We start from the raw sequence: 23,205 nt of genomic DNA, 5'->3' as shown, positions 1-23,205 counted from the left end.
TGATGGCTGTGGTTTCTTCCTTCTGCCAGGGGATGAGTTGCCCTGTGACATGAGGATCCCATCAGACAAGCAAGACAAGCTTCATGGCTGCCTAGAGCATCTCTTTAACCAGGTAGGCTCTTTGTCCCAACCCTGGCCTGACCTTGGGTTCTTCCCATCACCCCGGGTAAGAACCCGTAAGTCAGGAGCCAGGGCAGGGGCCAGAGGTCACAGGTTCTAGCCACTTGGAGGGCCCCGAGGGCCAAATTAACCCAGGGCTTCCTTTCGCCCAGGTGGACTCCATTCACGCACTCCTCAAGGGGCCAGTCATGAGCAGAGCTTTTGAAGAGACCAAGCATTTCCCCATGGACCACAGCTTACAAGGTGAGCAGAGAAGAGTCCTCAGGCAGGATGAGGGATGCCAGCCCGCATCCATCAGGGACACAGCCTGTGATGTGGCTTGTGTGCTGGATGGGGGCCAGGCTGCCTGGGCCGCACACTGCCCGCTGTACCCTTCACCTGCCGAATGGCTGTGGGCCAGTCCAGGGGCAGTCAGCAAGCTCAGCCCATGGGCTGAATCCGGCCCACAGCCTGTTTTTGTACTGTGAGCTGAGAATGATTTTTTATTTATTGTGAGTCATCAAAACAAAAGAAAACATGTGATAGGAGCCAAATGCCTGCAAAGCTTAAATCAGTTCCTATCTGACCGTTTACAGAAAACGTGTGTGGACCCCTGAGCTGTCCCTGAGCCCTTCCGGGCCTCCGTCTGCCCATGTATAACACAAGGGAAAGGGCTGGAGCACAGTTTGCCCACCCTCAAAAACCCCTAACCCTCTTCGTCATTTTAGACATAGTCACAGACTCTGCCGACATCTTTAGTTTTTAAACTATATTCATTTGCTGCCTGTATTGCTATCAATAGATCTTGTCTGAAAAAGTGTCTCCCTTTAAAATATTTAATTTTGAAAAGAATTTATTAAACTTCCTGTAAGTGGAAAATCACCATAATGTGCCATAAAATAGTAAGTCCAGTGGAACCAACAATGAAAACTGCCCTTGTACTGTAGTTAGGCACTGTTGTCTGTCCAGAGCTCTTTGTTGTTTATTCATGAGAGGGGTTAACAAGTTAAAGACGTGTTAAGGACTTGACGGCACCAAATTGAGACTTTCTTCTTGAAATGATTGAGAGAAAAATAATCAACGTTTATGTCTTTCTGCCTGCCTTTCCTCTTGTTTACCATTGACCCATCCCCGCCCATTTATCTACCCATCCATCCATCCATCCGCTCTACCCACCCACTGACCCACTACCATGCACTTATCCATTCACCCACCCATCCCTTCATCTACCATATGCCCACCCACCCACCCATTCATCCGTCTGTCTGCTCATCCATGCAACCATATATCCAGTAAGTAATTTCCAAGAACCAACTTGTGCTCAGCCTTGTGGTGGGCTCTGGGTCTTGTGAGATGAACGAGACACTGCCTCTGACCTCCAGAAATTCCCAGTAGGATGCAGGAGATAAAGAACCAGTTGCTTCTAAGTGAGGGTCGGAATTGGTGAGGGGTTGGGGTGCCCTAGCAGAGCCCTTCCGACAATCTCAGGGTCATCTCTGCCTGGGATGGACCTCTGAAAGAAGAAATGTCAAACTCAGAGGAGCCGAAACCATAAAATATCTCAGAAACTTGAGACTGTGTAGCAGACACGAGGCCAAAGGAACAGAGGCCTCCGTCAGCCTGTCTGGGGTCAGATTCAAGTCCCATCTTGCTCACTGCCTTGATGAGTCACTTTAGGCAAGCCACTTTCCCCACTCTGTGCCTCGGCTTCCTCCTCTGTGTAGGGAAAAGGTTAAGCTAGGTTATAGCTCATGTGCCAGCTTGGTTGTGGCTGTGAGGGGGTGGGACCTGAGGATGCTTCTGTGACTACATTCAGGCTCAGGAGAAGAAAATGCCGAGATTCATTTGTGATTCTGCATTGGATTGGTTGCGCCTGCTAGGAGTCCCATCCTCAGACTAGTAGTGCTGAGATTGAGTAGTGATGTCTGCCACGGGTATAGTACTATCCATTAGCAGCACACTTACAATCTATTTGCCTTCCCATGGACCAGATGATACCCAAGGCTCTCGCCAGCATCCTTGACCTAAGATTCTGAGCTTTGGAATCTAGCAATGGGACAGAGGCCTTAGTGGCACCATTTCTCAAAGCTCCCTGTCTCTTTTCTGCCCCCCTGTCACTTTCCTGCTCCAGAGTTCAAACAGAAAGAGGAATGTACAATCCGTGGCCGGAACCTGATCCAGATCAGCATTCAGGAGGACCCCTGGAACCTCCCCAACTCCATCAAGACCCTGGTGGACAACATTCAGAGATACGTGGAAGGTCAGTCGGGCAGGGAGGGCTGTCACGTGGCGATCTTGCGGCCTCCGGTTCTTAGTGTGGAACATGGGAGGGTCAGCAGTGGGTCCACCTCTGTGCCCATGTCTCTCTAGGCCCAGGAAGAGGACAGGAAGAGCCAGTGCCCCTTTCTCAGGGCCCTGGGACAGTACACACGTGGTCAGGGAACTGCTCATCTGGGGTGCCTGGGGGCGCCCTCACAGAATCGGGAGGCTAAGAAGGCTGAGCTTGTTCCTTCCCAGCTTCCAAAGCTGTGGATTTAGTTAGGTTTCTATTGTTTATGATCAAGGATACAGGTGTGTGTTGAGGGGAGAGAGGGTCCTTATCAGACTTGGGCCTACAGGTAGGTTTGGATGCTCTAGCGTTTAAAAATGTGAATATTTATAATCTGAAAGCCCACATACAAGTCTAGACATCTGGCTATTCTTGAAAAATCAGACGATCTGGCAGTAACAGGCCTGCAGCCCTGCATTCACGCTTGCTTGGAGATGAATGGTGGCCTCCATCTTTAGGTTGGGGAGGGGAGCCTTCCAGGCCATGTGGACCCCGCCATACCCTTTGGCCCAGGGTCTGCTTCACGCCCCTTATGTTACCTGCCTGGCCCTTGGCAGCATTTGAACCTGAGGCTCCTAGGTTAAAAGGAGCCCAGGCCAGGGAGACATTTGATCAGCATAGCAGGGGGTACTTGGCCCCAGGCTCATGACCCCAGGAACAGCCCCCTCTGAGTTGGAAGTCTGGGTTGGCCCTGAGCTGTCCTGTTTTCCAAAGCTGTCATTGGTTACTAACATGGACTCTGGAGCCGGACGGCCAGGGCTTGAACCCCAGCTCTCCCACTTATTGGCTGTGTGATCTTGGCAAGTTTCTTGATGTCTCTGTGCCTCAGTCTCTTCACTGTAAAATGGGTTCACAGGGCGCCTTCCCTTATGTGTTGTTGTGAGGAGTGAATGAGTCAGTACAAATAAGGCACTTGGTACAGTGCCTGGCATGCAGTAAGTCCTCAATAAGCAGACGCTGGTGTTCCTATCACACTGTCCCTGCATCTTGGGGCCTCCCCAGGATAGAATGTATTACAAGAGCCTAGACCCAAAGGGCTTTCAGGTTTTTCTAAGCCCCTTCTGGGCCCAAGAGCCTTTATGTGAAGGAAAGAAACCAGGATGTTAGCCTGTGTCTGGAAGATCTGAGCTTTGTCTGCAGTGGGCAGGGCTTGGCCGTGTAGGGTGGCGTGAATAGGTACCTTAGGATGCATGTGAACTTATGTGAGCACCTATACGCATATGTGCCTGAGCAGGTACAAGGCTTGTGCTGGGGCTCTGGCCCAGGAGTTGCAGGGGCTGGTTTCAGTCTTTGTTTGGTGGGTGTATATAAACAATTGGGGTGCAGATAACAGTTGGGGTTTCAACCCCTGGATGTCTGAGGTTTGTGGAATCTACCCAACACTCATTCAAAGCTTCCTGAACCTGGCTGTCTGTACCCTGAGCTTCACAGGAAAGAGGGGCAGAGCACGTGGGCTGGGGTCAGGCTTGGCTCTGCCGGCATCTTCTGCTTACTCCACTTAGTGCATCTCCCTTCTTGGTCCCTTCTCCTTCCAGATGGAAAGAACCAGCTGCTCCTGGCCTTGCTGAAGTGCACAGGTGAGAGCTTTGAAAGGGCAACGGTCTGCAAGGTGCATATGCTGGGTATATCCAGGAGAGGCGCAGCAGCTGGCGCTCGTGACCGCAGCCCAGGGAAGGCCTCTCCTGCCGACCAAGGTTGACTTCCGCAGGGTCCTTGGGGCCTGCCTGTGGGGGAGGTAGCCCTGTGGCCTCCAGCGCCTTGAGAACTTCTCGGATCTCATTTCCTCCTCCTGTGTCTAGGGGACAAGTCTCAGGCCCTGGAGCTAGGAGCGCTCTCTCTTGTCACCTCCCAGGCCTGGGCTGATCTCAGTGAGGACCCAGCATACAACAGTGATGATTTCAGAGGCTTCCTGCCAGTGGAGCCCTCAGCCCCAGCCTGGGGCTTCCTGCCCTTACAGATGGTGGGAAGGAAGAGGGATGATGGATGCCCAGGGGAATCTTGGAGGTGTTCTGTCCCATCCTTCTAGAAATTCTCAGCCATGGGACAGCTAGAATAGGATCTAGGTCAAAATTGGGCACAGAAAACCTGTTGGCTGTTGCCAGTCGTCGACAATAATCCCTTTCAGGGAATTCCCTGGTTCAGTGGTGAGGACGCGGCACTTTCACCGTGAGGGCCTGGGTTTAGCATTTTTTTGGGGGGAAGCTAAGATCTCGTAAGCCGAGTGGTGCAGACAAAAGCAAAGCAAAAAATCCCTTTCTGAAGATTAAGGGGCCTAAATGACCAATTGCCTGAAATTGGCCAGTTCTGAAAATCACATCACACGCAGGGGCCAAGGAATTGGAGGTGGGGGGGGGAGGGATGATAGGAAGAAGGTATACGTCTCAAAAACAGACACAATGGTGAACTGCCTTCCTTCAAACATGGAGCTTGTTACTGTCATTCTTGGTCAAGGCTGAGACATTTCCTAATAAATAAAGGAACAGCTGAAGGTAGGGGTTTGGGGCAAGTGTTAGGGAAATCACAAGTTTGTTTTTTAAAGGTTTTTTTTTTTTTTTTTTTTTAGGATCAGTTTTTTCCCTTAAGTTTTTACTAAATTTGTCATAACATTGCTTCTGGTTTATTGGCCATGAGGCATGTGGGATCTTAGCCCCCCAACCAGGGATCGAACCCCCACCTCCTGCATCAGAAGGTGACGTCTTCACCACTGGACCACCAAAGCAGCCCCTGTTTTATTTTATTTTATTTTTGATAGGCAGATGGGTCATTGAGAGAGTTGAGTTTTGCCACAGATCGGCTTGCTTTTGGAGAGTCAGTTTTTAATGGAGTTGGCTTTTGGTGCCAGGGGATGAAGATAATTTTGGCAAGTTGGGCCCAGATGGGTGGTCCGGTTAGGGGAGAGGGGGCTAGTTTGGGGTTTCAGGGTGCCAGCCTGCTGATGGCCCCACGTGGCCCCTCCGCCTCCTCCGCCCACAGACACAGAGCTGCAGCTGCGGCGGGACGGCATCTTCTGCCAGGCCCTGGTGGCCGCCGTGTGCGCCTTTTCCGAGCAGCTGCTGGCAGCCCTGAGCTACCGCTACAACAACAACGGCGAGTACGAGGAGAGCAGCCGGGACGCCAGCCGCAAGTGGCTGGAGCAGGTGGCGGCCACAGGCGTCCTGCTGCACTGCCAGTCTCTGCTCTCGCCGGCCGTGGTGAGTGGGGCCGGGGGAGGGCTCGCTCCTCGTTCGTTCATTCAGCAGCGGCTCACTGAGAACCTGCTGGGTGCCCCTGTTCTAGGCACCGGGGACCCGGCGCTGGACATAGCACCACGTTCTTATACTCAGGAATCTTATATCCTGATTTTGGGGAGATCAAAATAAGTAGCCAAGGACACAGATGGTGTAGACCTCTGGTTCTCACCGGGGCAGTTCTGCCCCCAGGGGACACGCGGCAACGTCTGGAGACATTTTCGGTTGACGAAGAGGAGGTACTGGTGTCTGGTGCGTAGAGGCCAGGGGCAGGGCTGCTCCTCCAGGGTAGTCAGCCACCCCAGCCCTCAGCCGAGAATTATCTAGGCCCCAAGTGTCGGTCGTGCTGCAGTTGAGAAACCCTCGTGTATAGCGATAAGGGGGAAGGAGAAACATTAAGCAGAGGAGGGGGCAGGAAGGTCTGTGGGCAGTGGCAGTTGAAAGTGTGATAAGGTGGCCACCGGGAGCCTCACGAAGAAGGTGACCTCTGACCCAAGAACCAAAAGAGGGGAGGGGATGAGCCTTCGGACCCTGGGGAGGAGCCCTCCAGGCAGAGAAGACAGCAGGTGCAAAGGCCCTGAGGCTGGAGCAGGCACACAGTGTTTGAGAAACAGCAAGGTTCCCAGCATGGCTGGAACAGTGAGCCCAGCGAGGGGCGGCACGTCCTGAGAACCCACCGGGGTCTGACTGTGCGGGTCTCGCAGGCTCTTGTGGGACTTTGGCTGTTCCTTTGCGTGGGTGGCAACCAGGGGAGGATTTTGAGCAGAGGAGGGACAGGGTCTCACTTTGACACTTAAAGGATCACCTGGGGCTGCGGGGTGGGGAAGAGTGTGGAGGGGTAAGGGCAGAGGCTGGGAGACCCGTGAGCCGACTTTTGTGACGATCCAGGGAAACTTCCTTGGTGCAAATAGCTTCTGGTTTAGTCCAAGGCAGTATACCCGCTTTTTAAGGATGAGAACACTAAGGCCCAGGGAGCGGGTGTGAACTGTGGGAGCCCGATGCTAAGCCCAGCTCCCCCAGCTGATCTGCTTTCTCTGCACCTTCTCTTTTATCCCTCGTTGCTCTGCTTGTTCACTCTTGGGGCTCAGTATCAGGGTGGGTCCTTCTACCAGCCCCTGGGGGTGAGGGCAGAGCCGGTGACTCAGCATTGTTGGGTACTGGTACTTAGAGCCGATGCCCCCCAGGAGTAAAAACCTGCTCTGTGGTATTTTTTCCTCCACCCGCACGCTCAGGCTGGAGTTCCCCTGGCTTCTGCAGCTCTGAGCCTCCTCGACATTTTTCCCAGGTGGGAGGAGAAGTCACAACTGCAGGCCGGTTGGGAAAGCGTGGCCTTGGTGTTCCCTCTGCTGGCCGATGCTGCAGACGGGTGCCCGCCTGATGGCAGATCCCTTCTCACTTGATTTCTGGACGTGAACACCCAGTCCTCACTTCCTTCCTCTTAGATGAGGTCACCGGGACCCCGTGTGTTAATTTGCCAGTTGTCAAGACATGCAGGCTCTGAACTGGGTGCTGGGTTGGAACGGTTCAGTGGGATTGGTGGGAGGGCTCAGGAAAGAGGGCCACCTGGCACGTTAGAGCAGAGGTGGGCTCTGACTTGGAAGAGGTGGGACAGGCCTGGAGTGAACGTGATCTCCTGTCCAGCCCTGGAGAGCCCCGCACAGGACCTCCTGCCTGGAAGGGCCACAGCCTGGTGTGTCAACTGGAGTTGAATCGCAGCATCTTGAAATAAAACCCGGGGCAGGGGTGGGATCTGAGACTCCTCCACCCTGTCTTCCTCCTGCAGAAGGAGGAACGGACCATGCTGGAGGACATCTGGGTGACCCTCTCGGAGCTGGACAACGTCACCTTCTCCTTCAAGCAGCTGGATGAGAACTGTGTGGCCAGTGAGTGATTCCTCTCACCCCCACTGAGAGAGTCCGGGTTCTGGGGTAGAAGGGACTGCTCTGGGGTCACCCTGCTCCTCCCTCTGCCACCAGGCCAGCTGCCTAGGGTTGACCTGGGACACAATGCTTTCAAACTGCCTGCTCCCAACATATGTGGAAGAAGGGGGTCTCATTTCATATAAACCCAGCCATCTCCAACAGCACTTAGGAGGGAAAAACAGCCAGTACCCAGTTCTTAATGAAAACTCCCAGAGATACCCTTCTTTGGAATGAAGATGTGTTAAGATTTTCTGAGAACTTAACACCATAATTTTCTTCTTTCCTTTCATTCTCCCTCCCTCCCCCCATCTTTCTGTGTGCCCTCCCACTCATCCATTTATTGATCTACTCATCCATCCACCCATCTATCCATCCATGTATTCATTCACTCACCCATCCCTCTACCCATTTACCCCATCTGTCCACCGTCCATCCACCCCCACCCCCTTCCATCTATTCACATCACTGTAATTACGAGCACATCCTGTGTGTCAGGCTCAGTTTTAGGTTCTGGGGCTGCAGTGGAGAGAGACGTGGCCGTGGTTTCTGCCCTCCTGGATCTCACAGTCTTGCCCAGTCCCAGCCCTGACGGCACTGGGATCAGCCAGGGAGCTTTTCTGATACTGAGGCTTGGTCCTACTCCTGGCCCTGGCAATTCAGATTCAGTCTGTGGGATGAATCCTGGACATTGGGATTCTAGATAGGTTTTCCAGAAGACTTAAATGTACAGCCAGGACTGAGAACCACCGGGCTCAGTTCCAGAGTCATGGTTCTCTGTGATCCCTGGACCAGCACCTGGAGGATTGTTGGAAAAACTAATTCTGGGCCCCATCCAGGACTTCCTGAATCCAAAACTGGAAGCAGAGCCTAGAAATCTGTGTTAATAAGTTCTGGTGATTTTGAAGCATACTAGTTTGAAGACCTGGACACAAATTTGAGCCAACTTTGGGAGCTAGTGGAGGACAGAGGAGCCTGGTGTGGGGTCACAGAGAGGTGGACATGACTTAGCAACTGAACGCAGCAGCAAGATTTGAGAACCACTGGTCCTTTTCATTGTTGTTGTTTTTCTATCACCTCACTGAAGAGCCTATTTAGACAATTTTTTGCTGATCGCCACACACCCCCATGGGGCTTCCCTGGTGGCTCAGACAGTAAAGAGTCTGCCTGCAAGTGTGGGAGACCCAGGTTTGATCCCTGGGTCAGGAAGATACCCTGGAGAAAGAAATAGCAACCTACTCTAGTATTCTTGCCTGGAAAATCCCATGGATGGAGGAGCCTGGCAGGCTATAGTCCACAGAGTCGCAAAGAGTTGGACACGACTGAGCGACTTCACTCACACACCCCCATGAAGTTTTAGTATGATGGATATACTATATATCCGTTTAGGTATTGTATGTCTGTCTGTGCTTTATACATGAAAAGGGTAAATTTTTTTTGCTTTCCCCATAAGAACCAGTTTTCACCTCCTTAGAGGCAATAGCACCCTGTTGAGAATATGTGGACTGGAGCCTAGTTGGACAGTGAGTTTCATTTCAGGTGCCTGTTGGAATTGGTTGACAGTGGCTGCCTGTCTAGAGGCCAAGTTGGGCTCAGAGAGAATCACCTTGATTAGTGATGTCTGCCACGGGCACGGGATGGGGTGCCAGTGCCACCCAGCCGCGTGCTCTTCCCTATGGGTGTAAGCAAGATGCAGGTGCTGTTTGAAGGCAGCTTCTGCCCGGTGGAGGCTACCAGGCGAGGTTGCAAGGAGCCTTGGTGAGGCTCTGAAGACAAACGTGGACGACTCCCCAGCTGGACAGAATCAGTGTCAGGTCTCAGAACTAAGCAGTGGAAACAGACCTGTTGAGGGAGGGGGAAAAGGAAGGTCAGAGGCTGCTCCTCTGAGCGTGGGGCGATGCGGCTGTCTCAGGCGCCCCTGGATGGGAGGGCAGGGAGGCCTGCAGCCGCGGCTCTGGGGTCTGATGGAGGGTCTGAAGCTGCCCCCACAGCTGTGTCCCTGGCCCGCCATGTCCCTCCACAGACACCAACGTCTTCTACCACATCGAGGGCAGCCGGCAGGCGCTGAAGGTGGTCCTCTACCTGGACAGCTACCACTTCTCCAAGCTGCCCTCCCGCCTGGAGAGCGGGGCCAGCCTGAGGCTGCACACTGTGCTCTTCACGAAAGGTGAGCTGCGGAGCCGGGCTGTGGGGGCCCCACAGGGGAACGGCTGTGCCTGCTGGGAGCCAAGCGCCTGCCTCGCCCATCTTCTCCCTTCACAGCTCTGGAGAATGTGGAGGTCTCGCCTCCTCCAGGCAGCCAGGCTGTGGAAGATTTGCAGCAGGAGATCAACGCCCAGTCTCTGGAGAAGGTTCAGCAGTATTACCGCAAACTCAGGTGCCTGCGTGGGCCTCATGTTGGGGCCAGGATCCTGGACACTGTCATCTGGAGGGGGCCTTTGCGTGGAAGGCACCAGAGAGCCCCCAGTGCCCGGGCAGGCAAAGTGCCGTTTCTTGAGCACCTGCTGTGTGTCAGTCCCTCTGCCTACACGAGCTCCTCAGATTCTCACAGAAGTTACCTTTCTAACCCATTTTACAGATGAGGGAAACTGAGGCCCAGGGAGCACACCCAAGGGATGCAGCTAGACAGTGGCTGAGCTGAGCTTTGACCTGGGTCTGCTTGGCTTCATAGAAGGTCCTGCCAGCTGGGAGGAGATGCCTGTTTCATTCTGCATGGGGGAGGGAGCCGTGACGGGGCCCCTAGGATCCTTGAGCCTGTGAGTGAGGGGTGTAACCCCAGGGCCTTGGTCCTGCTCAGAGGAGACCCCCCACAAGGAGGAGAGTAGGGGCCACACTCACCAGGAGGAAGCCTTGGGCCCAAGGAAGGAGCTCCACTCCTGCCACCCCGACTCTGGCCCCTTCCTCCTCCTGCCTCACCTTCTCCCACCATGAAGAAGGTGGGCTAAGAAACAGGACACCAGGGTGTCAGGGTGTGGTAAGGGGGCCTAGCCCAGCTTTACCATTTGGAAATGGGAGAATGATACTTTCATTTGTCTGTGCAGGGAGAACATTCGCCTCTGTTATTACATCTGGCATCTCTTTGGATCGATCAATGCCATCGGTCTGTTCTTTGCCGTTTGCTGAATATTTAAAATATGGTCTCTGTGATCTGCATTCATCCCTTTCTTTAGCACCTGTCAGTTGAAACCTTCCGTGGGCCGGGCTTTGTTCTGGGTGCTTGCTTAGGAGTCAGCAGTGACAAGAAAGCCTGTTCTTGATGGAGTATAGATTCTAGAGCAGCCATGGCCCCTGGACCCACCACCCCGTTTTGTCAATAAATTTTATTAGCACGCAGCCATGTTCATCTGTGTATGTATTGTCTGTGGCTGCTTTTGTGCTGCAACAGCAGAGCTGCATAGCATCTCTAGAGAGACAGACTGGTCCACACAGCTGAAAATGTCAACTGTTCGGGCCTCTACAGAAAAAGTTGGCTGAGTGCTGTTCTCAAAGGGGAGATGAGCAATAAACCAGTAAACAGAGCAGTGTGACGTATCAAGTGATGGTGGTGTCAGAGGAGAGACACACCAGCACGGGAGAGAGCGTGGGGTGCTGATTCAGATGGGCAGCGGGGCGAGGTGGCATTTGAGCACCCTTCCTGCTTCTTCCTGGGCTCTTGGAGGAGCAGATGACTGTGGGCATGGAGCCCTGTGTCAGCCGCTCTCCCTGATTCGTTTCGTTGAGTTGTTGGGAGACAGAGGCAGGGGCGGGAGAAGGGATGGGGTGGTGGGTGTGGCGGCCCCAGCCTAACACTCTTCTCTTTCAGGGCATTTTACCTGGAACGGTCTAACCTGCCCACGGATGCCAGCACCACGGCAGTAAAGATAGACCAGGTATGCCCTCTCTCCCCTCACCTGCCGTGGAATCTGGGCTGGGTCACTGCCTCTGCAGTCCCTTCTCCAGGACGTCTCCTGGGGTCTCCAGCACCCTCCCCATTCTAGAAATTCCAATTTCTTCCTGACCCGCTTTAGAATTCCTTAGATGATGTGTTCTCCCTGGCACCCACTCCTTGCAGCATCGCTCTGGGGCTGGAGCCCCACGCCGGACATGGCCATGCAGTGTTCTTTTTGTTTGTTTCCTGTTTGTTGCCAGCATTTAAAAGTCAAAAGATTTCCCATAAAACGGAGGCTTCTGGCCTATCCTGAGCAATGGGAAGATCTGGCTGTTCCAGCCACGCTCCTGTGTGTCACACTTGGCCTTCGAGGGGCTGTGCCCACCGTCCCCCACCCCCTGCCCCACCCCGTCCCCTGCATGCTCCAGGCCTTTCTCCCTCTGCCCAGGCACTATGGGGCCTCAATTTTGACAGTACTATGGGGGCTCCTGGCCTCAGACTGTGAGGCTGGGGTTCCAGGAGAAGGGGTGGGCACAGCCCTTTGGGAGTTTGTAGTCTGCTGTGTAGTCTAAAGATGACACAGAAAGCCTTGGCCAGAGTTCTGTGCCTGCACTGGCAATGCCAGACAAGCCGGGGGTGGGTGAGGGGGGCACAGACTGTTCCCGGGGAGGGGCTGCTGTTTGGAGAGGACGGGGAGGGCCGTTGGCTCTTGGCTTCACCTGTGCAGGGGAAGAGAATTAGATGGGAGGGTTTGGCCTGAAACATACTGTGAGTGCCGAATGCCAGCTTGTGGGGCAGCCGCAGGGGTCGTGGAAGAGTCCTGGCTCTGTCACCCCGGTGACAGAGTGGGGAAGACACCTGCTGTGATGGAGCTTGATCGGAGGTGAAGACTGGGGCGGAAGGCTGGGTCGGGGGGCCTCCTCTGACCGTCCGGGCCTGTGCACCTCGCAGCTGATTCGCCCCATCAACGCCCTGGATGAGCTCTGCCGCCTCATGAAGTCCTTGGTCCACCCCAAGTCTGGTGCCGCCGGGAGCCTGGGCGCTGGTCTCATCCCCATCTCCTCCGAACTCTGCTACCGCCTGGGGGCCTGCCAGATCGCCATGTGCGGCACAGGCATGCAGAGGTGCGGAGGGGGGCGTGGCCGGACCTCTAGGGGGTGGGGCCCAGCGTGGGGGGCGTGGCCTGGAGGGGCTGGGCGTGCCCCTGGGGGTTGGGGCCCCAAGGTGGGAGACTGGAGGCCTGCTTGGAAACCTGGTTCTTCCGTTCCCTGTTGAGCCCAGACAAGGCCAGGGCCCACTCTCGGCCTCAGTTTGCCCTCTGTGAGATGGGACCTCAGGGGAAGGTGGTCCTGGGAGAGCTTGCGAGCTTCCCAGCCCCCTGACTCTGGCTGGCGTGACCGAGCGGCTGAGGCGCCTGGTTCTGCTGGAGCATCCGTAGAACACTGGCAGGAATGGGCGCCCGTCTTGGTTGGGGCCGGGCTGGACCACTCTCTCGCTTCTGTCCCTTGTCCCTGCTGCTCCGATCGGGGTTTTGGGTGCTGTGTGGGGGGCAGGACGTCGCCCAAGTCTCACGTGCTGCCCCCCACCCCTTGCCGCCCCGCTGCAGGAGCACCCTGAGCCTCTCCCTGGAGCAGGCGGCCATCCTGGCGCGGAGCCACGGGCTGCTGCCCAAGTGCATCATGCAGGCCACAGACATCATGCGGAAGCAGGTGGGCCGTCTAGGCCCCAGGGCCCCGTCAGGCTGCAGGGGAGGCGCCCAGGCCGGGGCGTGGTGGGCTTAAAACCCCAGGTGGGATGAGGGGCCGTCTGGGGATGGGGCTGATGACCGTGTCCCCTCTGGAGGGGCTGCAGATCTTAGCTTCTGGGGATCTCCCAGTCACCCCACCCACACCCACACACCTCCTCAAGCGCCCTGCTCTCCACCAAGAGACAGCTGGGCCCTCACTGTTCTCTCTTCCCAGGGCCCCAGGGTGGAGATTTTGGCCAAAAACCTCCGGGTCAAGGACCAGGTGCCCCAGGGCGCCCCGCGGTGAGTGGCTGTCCCCCGCCGCCCCCCAACTCCTTCCCTCTGCTCCCTTCCCTGGGGTTGGCCTCACCCCAGACAGACGCCCTAGCATTCGGATGGGTCCTCCCCTCTCATTTATGGGATTCCCCTACTTTGGGAAACAACAAATACGACTTAGTCTGTTACCTCCCAGGGCTCCCACTTTGGCTGGGAAAGTGAGGCCGGGCCCGAGTGAAGTGTGGGGCAATGATCTGTGTGCCCCCCAACTTGCTCGCCCACTGCTGCTTCTCTGCTGCCCTCAGAGCCCTCAGCCCACTGCTTCTTCCTGTCCTCACGGCCCCGTCGTCCCTGAGTCAGTGTCAGATCTTCTTATAGCCCTGTGTGCAGACCCCTGTCCTAGGAATAATTCATTTTAGTGCGTCTTCTCTCTCCATCCACACTGTCCTGATTTGCTATTGACATCGGCCCACACTTTTTAAATAGCTTTTTATTTTGAAATAGTTTGACCACAAGAAGTTAGAAACATAATACAGAGTTTTCAGGGGTCCTTCATGCAGCAACGCCCACCCCCCTCAGCCAGGATAATGTCTCATGTAACCACAGGACATTGTCAAGACTAGGAAACCGTGTTGGAGCGATACAAGTACTCATTTAGATCTTACATGTGTTCCATTAGCTTTTGCCTACACTCTTGGCCCATGTTGCTTTTAAATACTTTTCAAAATTTATTTCTTTATTTTTTATGTGTTTGGCTGTTCCGGGTCTTAGTTGCCGCGTGCGGAATCCTCATCATGGTAGGCAGGATCTTTAGTGGTGGCGTGCGAGATTCTTAGTTGTGCGTTCCTAGTTGCGGTGTGTGGGATCTAGCTCCCCTACTAGGGACTGAACCTGGGCCCCTGCATTGGGAGTGTGAGTCCTAGCCACTGGACCACCAGGGAAGTCCCTTAAATGCTTTTCTATGTCACTTCCCCTGCTCCAGGCACCATTCCCATCTCCTTATCTATATTGACTCTTTTGCTTAAACAACAACTCTGTGAGCAAGGTACTTGTGTTATCTGCCATGGACAGTGGGGACAGTGAGGCCCAGAGAGGTTAAGTGTCTTGTCCGAGGGCACACAGCTAACACACAGAATCAGAGCAGCCCTTCTGAACCCAGACCATCCCCTTCCTGACGCCCTGCACCTTCCTGCTTCCCTGTCTTGTCTGTGTCTCTGCGGCCACCTCCTGTCTGGTCCCCCTGCTATCCTTCTCACACAGCATATATGCTCTCTCCTGCTTGAAACCTCTTAGTGACTCCTTCGTTACTTGAGGTGGGGCTCAGAATCCTCCCAGTGCAGAAAGAAACCCAAGGCAGGCCTGCATGTGCTACAGGGAGAAGCCCCCAAGATATATTAAATGAAAAGCTCCAGGGGCAGAGTGCTGGGTCTCCTTGGCCACCATTAGCGTGGAAAAATGCACAGATACCCACACGTGTAATCACACACCCACATGCGTATCTTGACACACAAATGGGTGCATGTGTTTGCGTCTGTATTTGTAAACCCCTTGCCAATCTGGAGAGAGCAAGACTGCTGAGGGGCGGGGACTGGCCTGCTGGAGGAGAGTGTGGGCAACCTCAATAATTTTTTACTCTGCATCTTCTTACACCTGCTGAGTTTTGCTTTCTGGGCATGATTGCACGTTCACATAAATCACATGTTGCGACGATAATAATAACGAGCCGTGGCCGCCCCTCATCCTCTTCACCTCCATCCACCAGGCTCTACCGCCTCTGCCAGCCACCGGTGGACGGAGACCTCTAAACGCCGAGGTGCCTGATGCCCGGCTGCATCCTCTGGAGCCGGGGTTTGCAAGGACACGGGGCCATGCGGCCTTCTCCAGAGCTGGCCCGAGGCCTCCACTCCGCCTGCCTCAAGATCTGCCCAGCCTCCTCCATCACGTCACCTCCTGGGAGGATAAACGGTGCCCTGACTCGCGGATGAACTGGCGATTGGCCCTGGGCCGGCACGTTCTCCACACTTCTGCCAGAAGCCAGAGGGGTTCCTGGGGACCCACAGAACTGATGGGTGCCTCCAGGGCCTGGGCTCCTGTCTGGAAGTTCCCAGGACACGGGAGATGTCAGGGGCGCTGCAGTTGGAGGCCCGTGGCTTAGCCTGCACTTTGGAAACCTCTGGTTTCCTTCTAAGTCCACATTCCAGGTGACCACACGTGTCTCTTCCTCACCTTAGCTTCCAGATCTCCCTTTAACCCTGTACTAACCTCTCCAACGGACTCAGAAAAGCCAGACCTCTGCCACGAAAGAGGGACAGGGCACAACACTTATTACCAAGAGGACGGTTGAAAGCCACCCTGGCTTCCTCTATCAACGCCATTAGAACTGGAGCCATCAGCCCAGGGCACAAGATTTGCCCCAATTTTATTTATGTGGCGTGAACTCTCTATGGTTTATTTTGGGATTTTTATGTTGTCGTTGGTTGTGTTGAGATTCCCGCTTCCTCCCCACCATCCCCCGCCCCCACCCCCCAGGTTGTGTGAGTATATATTTGTGTTTTAAATTTCAAAGAAAGCTATATTGTCTAACAGGGGACCAACATAAAGTAGTGTTGACAACTTTTCCCAGTTCTAAAAAAAAAGAAAAAAAACTAAATTATTGAAAATTGAAGAAATGTCGGTATTTCATCTTTTTAAGTATTAGGGTCTTAAGATACTGCTTACAGGTATCGACTAGGGTTCCTTTCCCCACCCACCTTCAGTTCTCTAGCCGTTGGCCTGTATTAGGGTGAATGACTTTGTTCTTTGAATGGCTGGCTCCAAGGGTTTCAGAGGTGGCTGGGCCAGGCCTGGGGGCTGGAGGGAGTTGAACTATCCACTGAAGAGGCAGTTCCACACCAGTGTCCGTCCTCTGTGGTAGAGGGGCTGCTGGGATACCCTGAGTGGTGGCTTCTGTAATTTATTTTTTAATGTTAATCCAGAGCAAGGCAGTAGCAGGGCATTTGGGACTTCTCAGCCAGCCAGAGAGACCGGAAGCGACCCTGGCCACCTGGGCACAGGAACCTACACAGGATCTACCCCCTGTCTGGCCCCCTTCCCCACCCTCCCCACCCCTGGAGTTTGTCCCTCCAGCTCCTGTCACCAGCAGAGACATGTCTTTCCAGCCTTGGCTGATGGGTGAGATCAGGTGTAGTTTTCCCTCTGCCCTGCAGGCTTGAAGCCGCATCAACATCTTGGCTCCCTGCATCCCCAGGAGTTGCCTTCCCTCTCTTGCCACCCTGCATCAGATTGCAAGAGGTGAGCTTGTCGCTGGACAGAGGTAGCCTGTTACAAATAAGGACCCCCATGGCAGAAAGGGAGAGTGTTCCCTGCGGACAAGGGCGTTGTGCACTGGTTTACTTTATGATGTACAGATCTTCTCATTCAATTCATGATAGATTTTTTTATTATTATTAAAAGTGGGTTTATAATACAAAGATCCTGATCTGTGGTGGCTTCCTTCGGGGCTGACCCTGGTGGCATTGGGGGTGGTTGGGCCTGCACGTGTCATAGGCGGAGTAAGCAACCGCCGTGAAGATGGCGCGGAGGACGGTTCCCTCGGTGCCGTGAGTTACCACACTAACCTCAGTTTCCTCCTCTAAAATGAGGGCAGTATGTATATATTCCCTGCAGGGGAGTGGTGAGGACTACCTGAGATCACGGGGTGGGTCTGCATCTCAGATGCGCCAAGAAAATCACTGTCTTTATATATGCGTATTTCGCCTGTGTTTTGGATTCTGAATACTCATTTCAGTGTGATGGTGGAAAAATGGGACTATTTCTCCAGGCATTCCCTTGCCTCCTGCTGGTGTCATGCCAGGACTCCCTGTCTCACGGATCAGGGTGGTCTGAGGGGTGGGCCATCCGTCACCCCAACCTGCAAGGTCCAGTGGGTCCGGAATCCCACGCTCGCAGAGCTCCAAGTGCTCAACACGTGGTTGGCTGGTTCCTGGCCAATCAGAATTCACACTGGCCACACACGGGCCAATCAGAACAGAGCCATGCAGATATGGTACCACACACTGGGTACTGTGGTCTAGGTCCCAAGGCTGTCCGCAGGTTCTCACCGGCCAAGGTCCTGAGCCATCTTTATGAAGCTGCCTGGGTCTGTCTGCCCAGGCAGAGAAATCTAATCCTCAGGCCTGAATTGTCTGCCCCTATGCCTTTCTCCGTCTCCCTCTCTCCTCCCTACCCTGTTCCTTCCCTCCCCATCCCTCTCGCTTCCCTCCTTTCCCACACTTTGGAAAACCCTGATCTCTATGAAAGGCTTCTTTGAGGGTGCCTTCCTCTTGAAGCCCTCACTGTCATGGGCGTGCTTGGGCCTTCCCTGAGTCCTGCCATTTTGGACCAGAGCCCCTTCTCTTTCCATCTCCTTTCCTTCCAAACTAGCTCTCAGAGCTTATTCTCTCCAGACCCAGGCTCTGGGTCTCTCCGGGAAGGAGAGCCTCGTGTCTTTCAATTACAGGTTTTGAAGGACTCAATAACATAATAGATGAGAGTAGATCCTGGTGGGATTTGGGGCACAGGGATGGACTGATTACTTGAATTATCTGAAACCTGTATTTGGATCCCGGGAAAATCACTCTAAGGGGAGAGCCATCACCTTGATATATATTTGGGGTCAACAGGGAGGATCTGCTGCCTTCCTCCAGGCAGACGCTTACAGGAAGCAGAAGTGTCTCCCTGTTCTGCACCCAGAGGGCCTGCAGTGAGATGAGTGAGTTCTCCTGCAGTGATGGACACGGGCAGCTTTGGTTTGGAACTGAGAATTAAGGTCTCTTCAGCCTTGAGCAAGTCACATACCTTCTCAGACAACAGAGCTGCCTCAGCAAATGGGGTGGAAGCCTGGGGCTGTTTCTTGCTCTGGAAGGCCTTTCTTTGTACAAAGTGGAGCATGAAGGCCTGCTTACAGAGAAGGGGTGTTTTGCAAATGACCAGACGTCTTGAACTGATGGTGAGCAAGCTGAAACTTGGAAACTGATGTGGTTTTGTTTTTGTTTTCCTGATATTTTGAATTAGACAGTCAAGAACCAGCAGCTTTCACTTCCAAATCCTGAATCTGGGTTTCTTTTGAAAATTCAGATGCTCTGGTCCCAGTGGCCTTTGTGGGACCATGTGTCCTGCCTGGTCACATGTCACCCGAAGCTGAGGCGTGGCCACTGCCTTTGGGCAAAGTCAGTTTTCCATCTCCCACCTGGCCTAGCACACTCCTTTGCCTGATTGCTCATCTCTGGGATGGCCCTGCCTGGGCGAGCTTGGCCAGCGCTGGCCTCCTGAATCTCCAGATCCTCAGCTCTGGAGTTGCCATGGCGATGTTGGCTGAGGGAGGAACTGATGACCAGGAGTGGCTGTGCTGACCAACGGAGCGTTGAGAGTCGGGCGAGTCCCTGCAGCTGGTGAGTCTGTCAACCCCCCGTTCTCTGCTCCCCCGCTTCTCAGTTTATCCACCTGTCAAACGGTGCTGACTTGGATACGGTCCCTTGGCGTGGGCTGTGTTGCACTGGGAAAGCCAAAGGTGGTATGGAGTGTGTTGGCCACTTTGTGATTTTATCTAAATATAACTGCTTCTCTGTTTACCATTCTCTGCCATCAGTGAAACCCCGAGAGCAGGAGTGACATCCATGCTGTCTGCTCTGTCCCAGGTCTGGCCCAGTGCTGGGTGTCAGTGAACCACTGATAACAACAAAAGAAGGCTCATCACTGTCAGAGCCAGCAACCCATATCCTAGCTGCTTGTGGCCAAAGCACGTGCCCCTGACCACATTCTCGGCACCTGGCCTTGTTCTTGGACTGGGCTGGATTGTTGAGGACAGGGAGGGCCTGGGCTGAGACCTTTGAGGTCAGACATCTTCAGACATCTGTACCTGGCAGGCTGCTGTACTTGCTGAGTGACCATCCCTTAACAAGTCACCATCTCTCTTGGAGCTTCAGTTTCCTTCTCTGAGAAATGGAGATATTTGCATCCAAATCTAAACTTCCCAGGGATAGACGTGGTACCCCCATCCGTCCAGCAGGTGGCGCCAGGGACTGTGTCCCTGGCTTGAGTGTTGCCAGCTCCTGCTTGCCAGGCTTCCCACCCAAACGCTTGTTCTGGGTGCACACCTTTGGGACGGAGGCAGCAGTGGCTGAGACTGTCTGCAATATGGGTCCTGTCCTCTGCCCGTCTGGTCTGGGCTTGGCCTGACTTGGTGTGGATATTTTCTCTTTTTCTTGGTCAAACCTTTCCCCCCCCCCCGCCCTTTATTTCTGTCTTTTTCTTGATTATTTTGGTCTCTTTCCCATCGGTTTTCTTTCCTTCCTAGCTCTTTGTTTTTCTTTGTCCCATAATACATGTTTGTGAGCTAGACCGTTTATTTTAACATTCTTTTCTCTTACGTTTTTCCTCCTCTCCCGCCTTTCTTCTCTTGCAAGTGGATGTGTGAGAAGGAAGTAAACTGTGAAACAGATGTTCATGAGGGCTGTGATCAGGAACCTGAAATGGTTAATAGCAATGTGCCCTCCTCCATGGCGGGGAGCCCTGACCTGCGTGGAATCGCTGACCAGCAGGTGGCGCTGCGGACCAGGTCGTCCTGGCCAAACCTTGAGGACAACTTGCAAGCGCTTCTCGCTTCAAGTCTGCAGGGCTTTGGAACTTTGAGGAGAGGTGAATCAGAAAGGCTCGCTGAAAGCTGCCCCTCTCTGGGCACTAGTAACGCCACCTAGAGGACTGGGAGTGGACAGGAGAGGGCAGCAGGGCCCGAGGTGGGATCCCCTGGTGTGCTGTGTGACCTTGGGCAGAGCCCTGTCCTCTGTGCCTCAGTTCTGTTGCCTATATTTGAGAGAACTCAATTCCTCAGGAAGAACTTCTGCTCTTCTAGTCAGCCTCTCCTAGACTTCTCTGAAGGACCAATAGCAACGTTCAAAATCTCTCACGTGTTGATCTCTCAGCGCCTATTGGTCAGTTTGCGTAAAGGTGTCGTCTCCTATAATTCGCATACCAGCCCTTTAAGATAGGTACTACTGAGGCCTGACTTTACAGAAGACAGGATGGACTCAGATAGTTAAGTGACCTGCCTACGGTCACACAGCTCGGAAATACTGCTGAATCCAGGGCAGTGGTAGCAATGTCATACGTTTAGCGAGTGGGAAATACAGCGGTCACTGGATTTCATAGGCTCTCCACCCAGGTGCACCATGGGAGAACCTGGTAGGACCTGGCAGAAGTGGGGTCAGGGGAGTGAAAGGTTGAAGAGGTCTTACTAAGCAAAGGATGGTGGTCGTGAGTAAGTAGAAGGTGCTCGGCTGCCTTCCTGCTGTAGGGGGGCTGCCCCAGGGACTTTGCGCCTGTGATTCCCCCAGGCGGCCTCGTGCTTTGCCCCCTCATTCAGGCTGCTTGAATGTCACCGCCCCCTCCATTCTTTCCTCTTAGGCTGTCCCTTCACCCTTGTAATTTTTCTCACCTGGCCGAAACCTGCCGTGTGTCCATTTGTTCATTTTCTGTCTCCCGCCCTTCAAGGGCAGGGATTCTTGTCCGTCTCATCTAGTAGGGACCCCAGGGCATTGGAGTGTGGTGGGAAGGGCCTTCTAATGACAAAGCAGCCTCCCGAGTCTCTGACGGTCTTCTCTGGACATAAAGCTCCCAGAGGAGGGCATGACTTCAGTGCTGGCCCTAGACTGCCCCTCACCGCGTGTCCCAAAGGCTGGGCCTGTCGCCAAGGCGGAGGGAGAGGAGACCCGCCTGGGGCCTGGCAGATCGGGAACGGCTACAGACCCTGGTAGCAGCCCTGCCTTGAGCACCTACTGTGTGCCATGGTGCTGGGCTAATAGCACAGGGCCTGGTGCACAGCACTGTGGCACACGCTCAAGCCATACGTGTTGGCTTGACTGGAATGAATCAGTGTATGAGTGGCTGAGACTGGGAGGACGGCTCAGCCCTGTTGGACAAAAATTCTGATCACTAAACCTCATCAGTTTTCATGGTGCCCGGGATTCTTAATCTGATTTTGCAGTTGAGAAAACAGAGGCCAAGAGTGAGACATGCCCAGCTGGAGTTCATGCAGCCTTAGGGTTCGAACCCGGAGGGACTGACTCTAGTGCCCCAACTCCTCCAACACCACCAAGGCCTCCTGGGGGAGCTGAACAGGCAGCAGGGGTCTCTGACCTCTCCAGTCTCCCCCGCCTCCTGCCCCCAGCCTCAGTGGACTGACGGTCAGCCGCCAGGGCCTTCTTTCTCTTCCTCAAGCTCCCTGGTCTCGTTCCTTGTTCCCACCACAGGAGCTTTGCACTTGCTACTTTCTCTGCCTGGAACCCTCTTCCCACCTGACTCTTCCGTAGCTGCTTCCTTTTCACTGTTCAGGTCTCAGTTGAAACCACCTCCTCTGAGAAGCCTTCCTGATTGAGTAAAAATAGCATCGCTTATGCACTCCCTAACACAGCATGCTGTTTTCCTCTGCTTTGGTACAGATCCCACTCTTTATTTCATTTACTTTTGGGTATTTTTAAACTCATGTATTATCTGTCTGCTTGCCTGGTGGCTCAGCAGTAAAGAATCTGCCTGCCAATGCAGGAGACCTGGGTTCGATCCCTGGGTCAGGAAGATCCCCCTGAGAAGGGAACTGGCGACCCATTCCAATATTCTTGTCTGGGAATCCCATGGACAGAGGAGTCTGGCGGGCTACAGTCCATGGGGTTGTAAAGAGTCAGACATGACTTAGCAACTAAACAACAATGGCAACAATAAGAAACTGTCTGTCTATGCCAATTAGATTGCAGGTTCTAGGAGGGCTGGGGCCAGGCCTGCCTTACTCACAGCTGTATTGCAGCTTCTAGCATAGTGGCTGGCACATATTAGGTGCTCTATCAATCCTTATTGACTTTGGCAGAATCAGTGAATGAAGGAGGATTCCAGTTAATATACATCCCCCCAGCCTCCCATGGGAGGTGCTGATGCTAGTTTCATCCTCCAGTTTGGAGCGCCCACAGTTGCGTCTTTTTGCTGCCTGTGAGTTTGAGGCCTGACCAGTCCCCCTTGCCGCCCTCTGCTCTTCCCCTCACTGGGGACTGGCAGCTGTGCTCTCGCCCTCACTGGGGCCTCAGGCCCCTTGCAGGAAACCGGGATGGAGCTGAGTGTTCCCACAGGAATATTCTTCCATCAGGCTGGGTCTGAGTCACTGAGTGCTGGGTCTGGTTTGGCAGGAGGGCATGACAGATGATGCAAAGCCACCTTGGGCTGAGGACACCCACCAAAATGTCCCCCCCCAACCCCCCCCCAGTGCTCTGGCACACAAGAGGTGTGCAGAAACCCATACAACCAGGCCTCATTTCCCTGAGCATTGCTTTATTGCACTTCACAGATACTGTGTGGTTTTTTTTCACAAATGGAAGATCTGTGGCAACCCTACATTGCCAGATGATGGTTAGCGCTCTTTAGCAATAAAGCATTTTTCAATTAAGGCACGTGCATTTTTTTTTTTAAAGAGACATAATCCTATTGCCCACTTAGTAGACCAAAGTATAGTGTAAATACCCTGCAGTGCAGGAGACCTGGGTTTGATACCTGGGTTGGGAAGATCCCCTGGAGAAGGGCATGGCAACCCACTCCAGTATTCTTGCCTGGAGAATCCCATGGACAGAGGAGCGTGGCAGGCTACAGTCCATGGGGTCACATAGAATCAGACAAAACTGCGTGACTAAGCACAGCACAGCATAGTGTAAATACAATGGTTATATACACTGGGAAATCAAAATGTC

At 53.9% G+C, this 23,205-nt stretch overlaps 1 protein-coding gene across 1 annotated transcript in view; it reads left to right on the top strand.

Annotated features, from left to right (window-relative positions):
* PREX1 (phosphatidylinositol-3,4,5-trisphosphate dependent Rac exchange factor 1) overlaps nt 1–16,914 on the top strand; it is a 180,530-nt gene extending 163,616 nt beyond the window's left edge. Inside the window, exons 28-40 of the mRNA XM_027977300.2 lie at nt 30–112; nt 273–363; nt 2,231–2,359; nt 3,964–4,005; nt 5,402–5,619; nt 7,439–7,538; nt 9,598–9,741; nt 9,837–9,951; nt 11,377–11,443; nt 12,394–12,566; nt 13,049–13,151; nt 13,404–13,471; nt 15,207–16,914. Of these exons, the coding sequence (XP_027833101.2) occupies nt 30–112; nt 273–363; nt 2,231–2,359; nt 3,964–4,005; nt 5,402–5,619; nt 7,439–7,538; nt 9,598–9,741; nt 9,837–9,951; nt 11,377–11,443; nt 12,394–12,566; nt 13,049–13,151; nt 13,404–13,471; nt 15,207–15,249 (1,376 nt within the window). The 3' untranslated portion in view covers nt 15,250–16,914. The remainder of the gene's footprint in view (nt 1–29; nt 113–272; nt 364–2,230; nt 2,360–3,963; nt 4,006–5,401; nt 5,620–7,438; nt 7,539–9,597; nt 9,742–9,836; nt 9,952–11,376; nt 11,444–12,393; nt 12,567–13,048; nt 13,152–13,403; nt 13,472–15,206) is intronic.
* The last annotated feature ends 6,291 nt before the right edge of the window (nt 16,915–23,205 follow it).

The sequence above is a fragment of the Ovis aries genome, chromosome 13 (assembly GCF_016772045.2).
Source record: "Ovis aries strain OAR_USU_Benz2616 breed Rambouillet chromosome 13, ARS-UI_Ramb_v3.0, whole genome shotgun sequence".
Lineage (NCBI taxonomy): Eukaryota > Metazoa > Chordata > Mammalia > Artiodactyla > Bovidae > Ovis > Ovis aries.
Note: the sequence above shows the minus strand (reverse complement) of the source record. Positions and strands in the feature narration are given on the sequence as shown.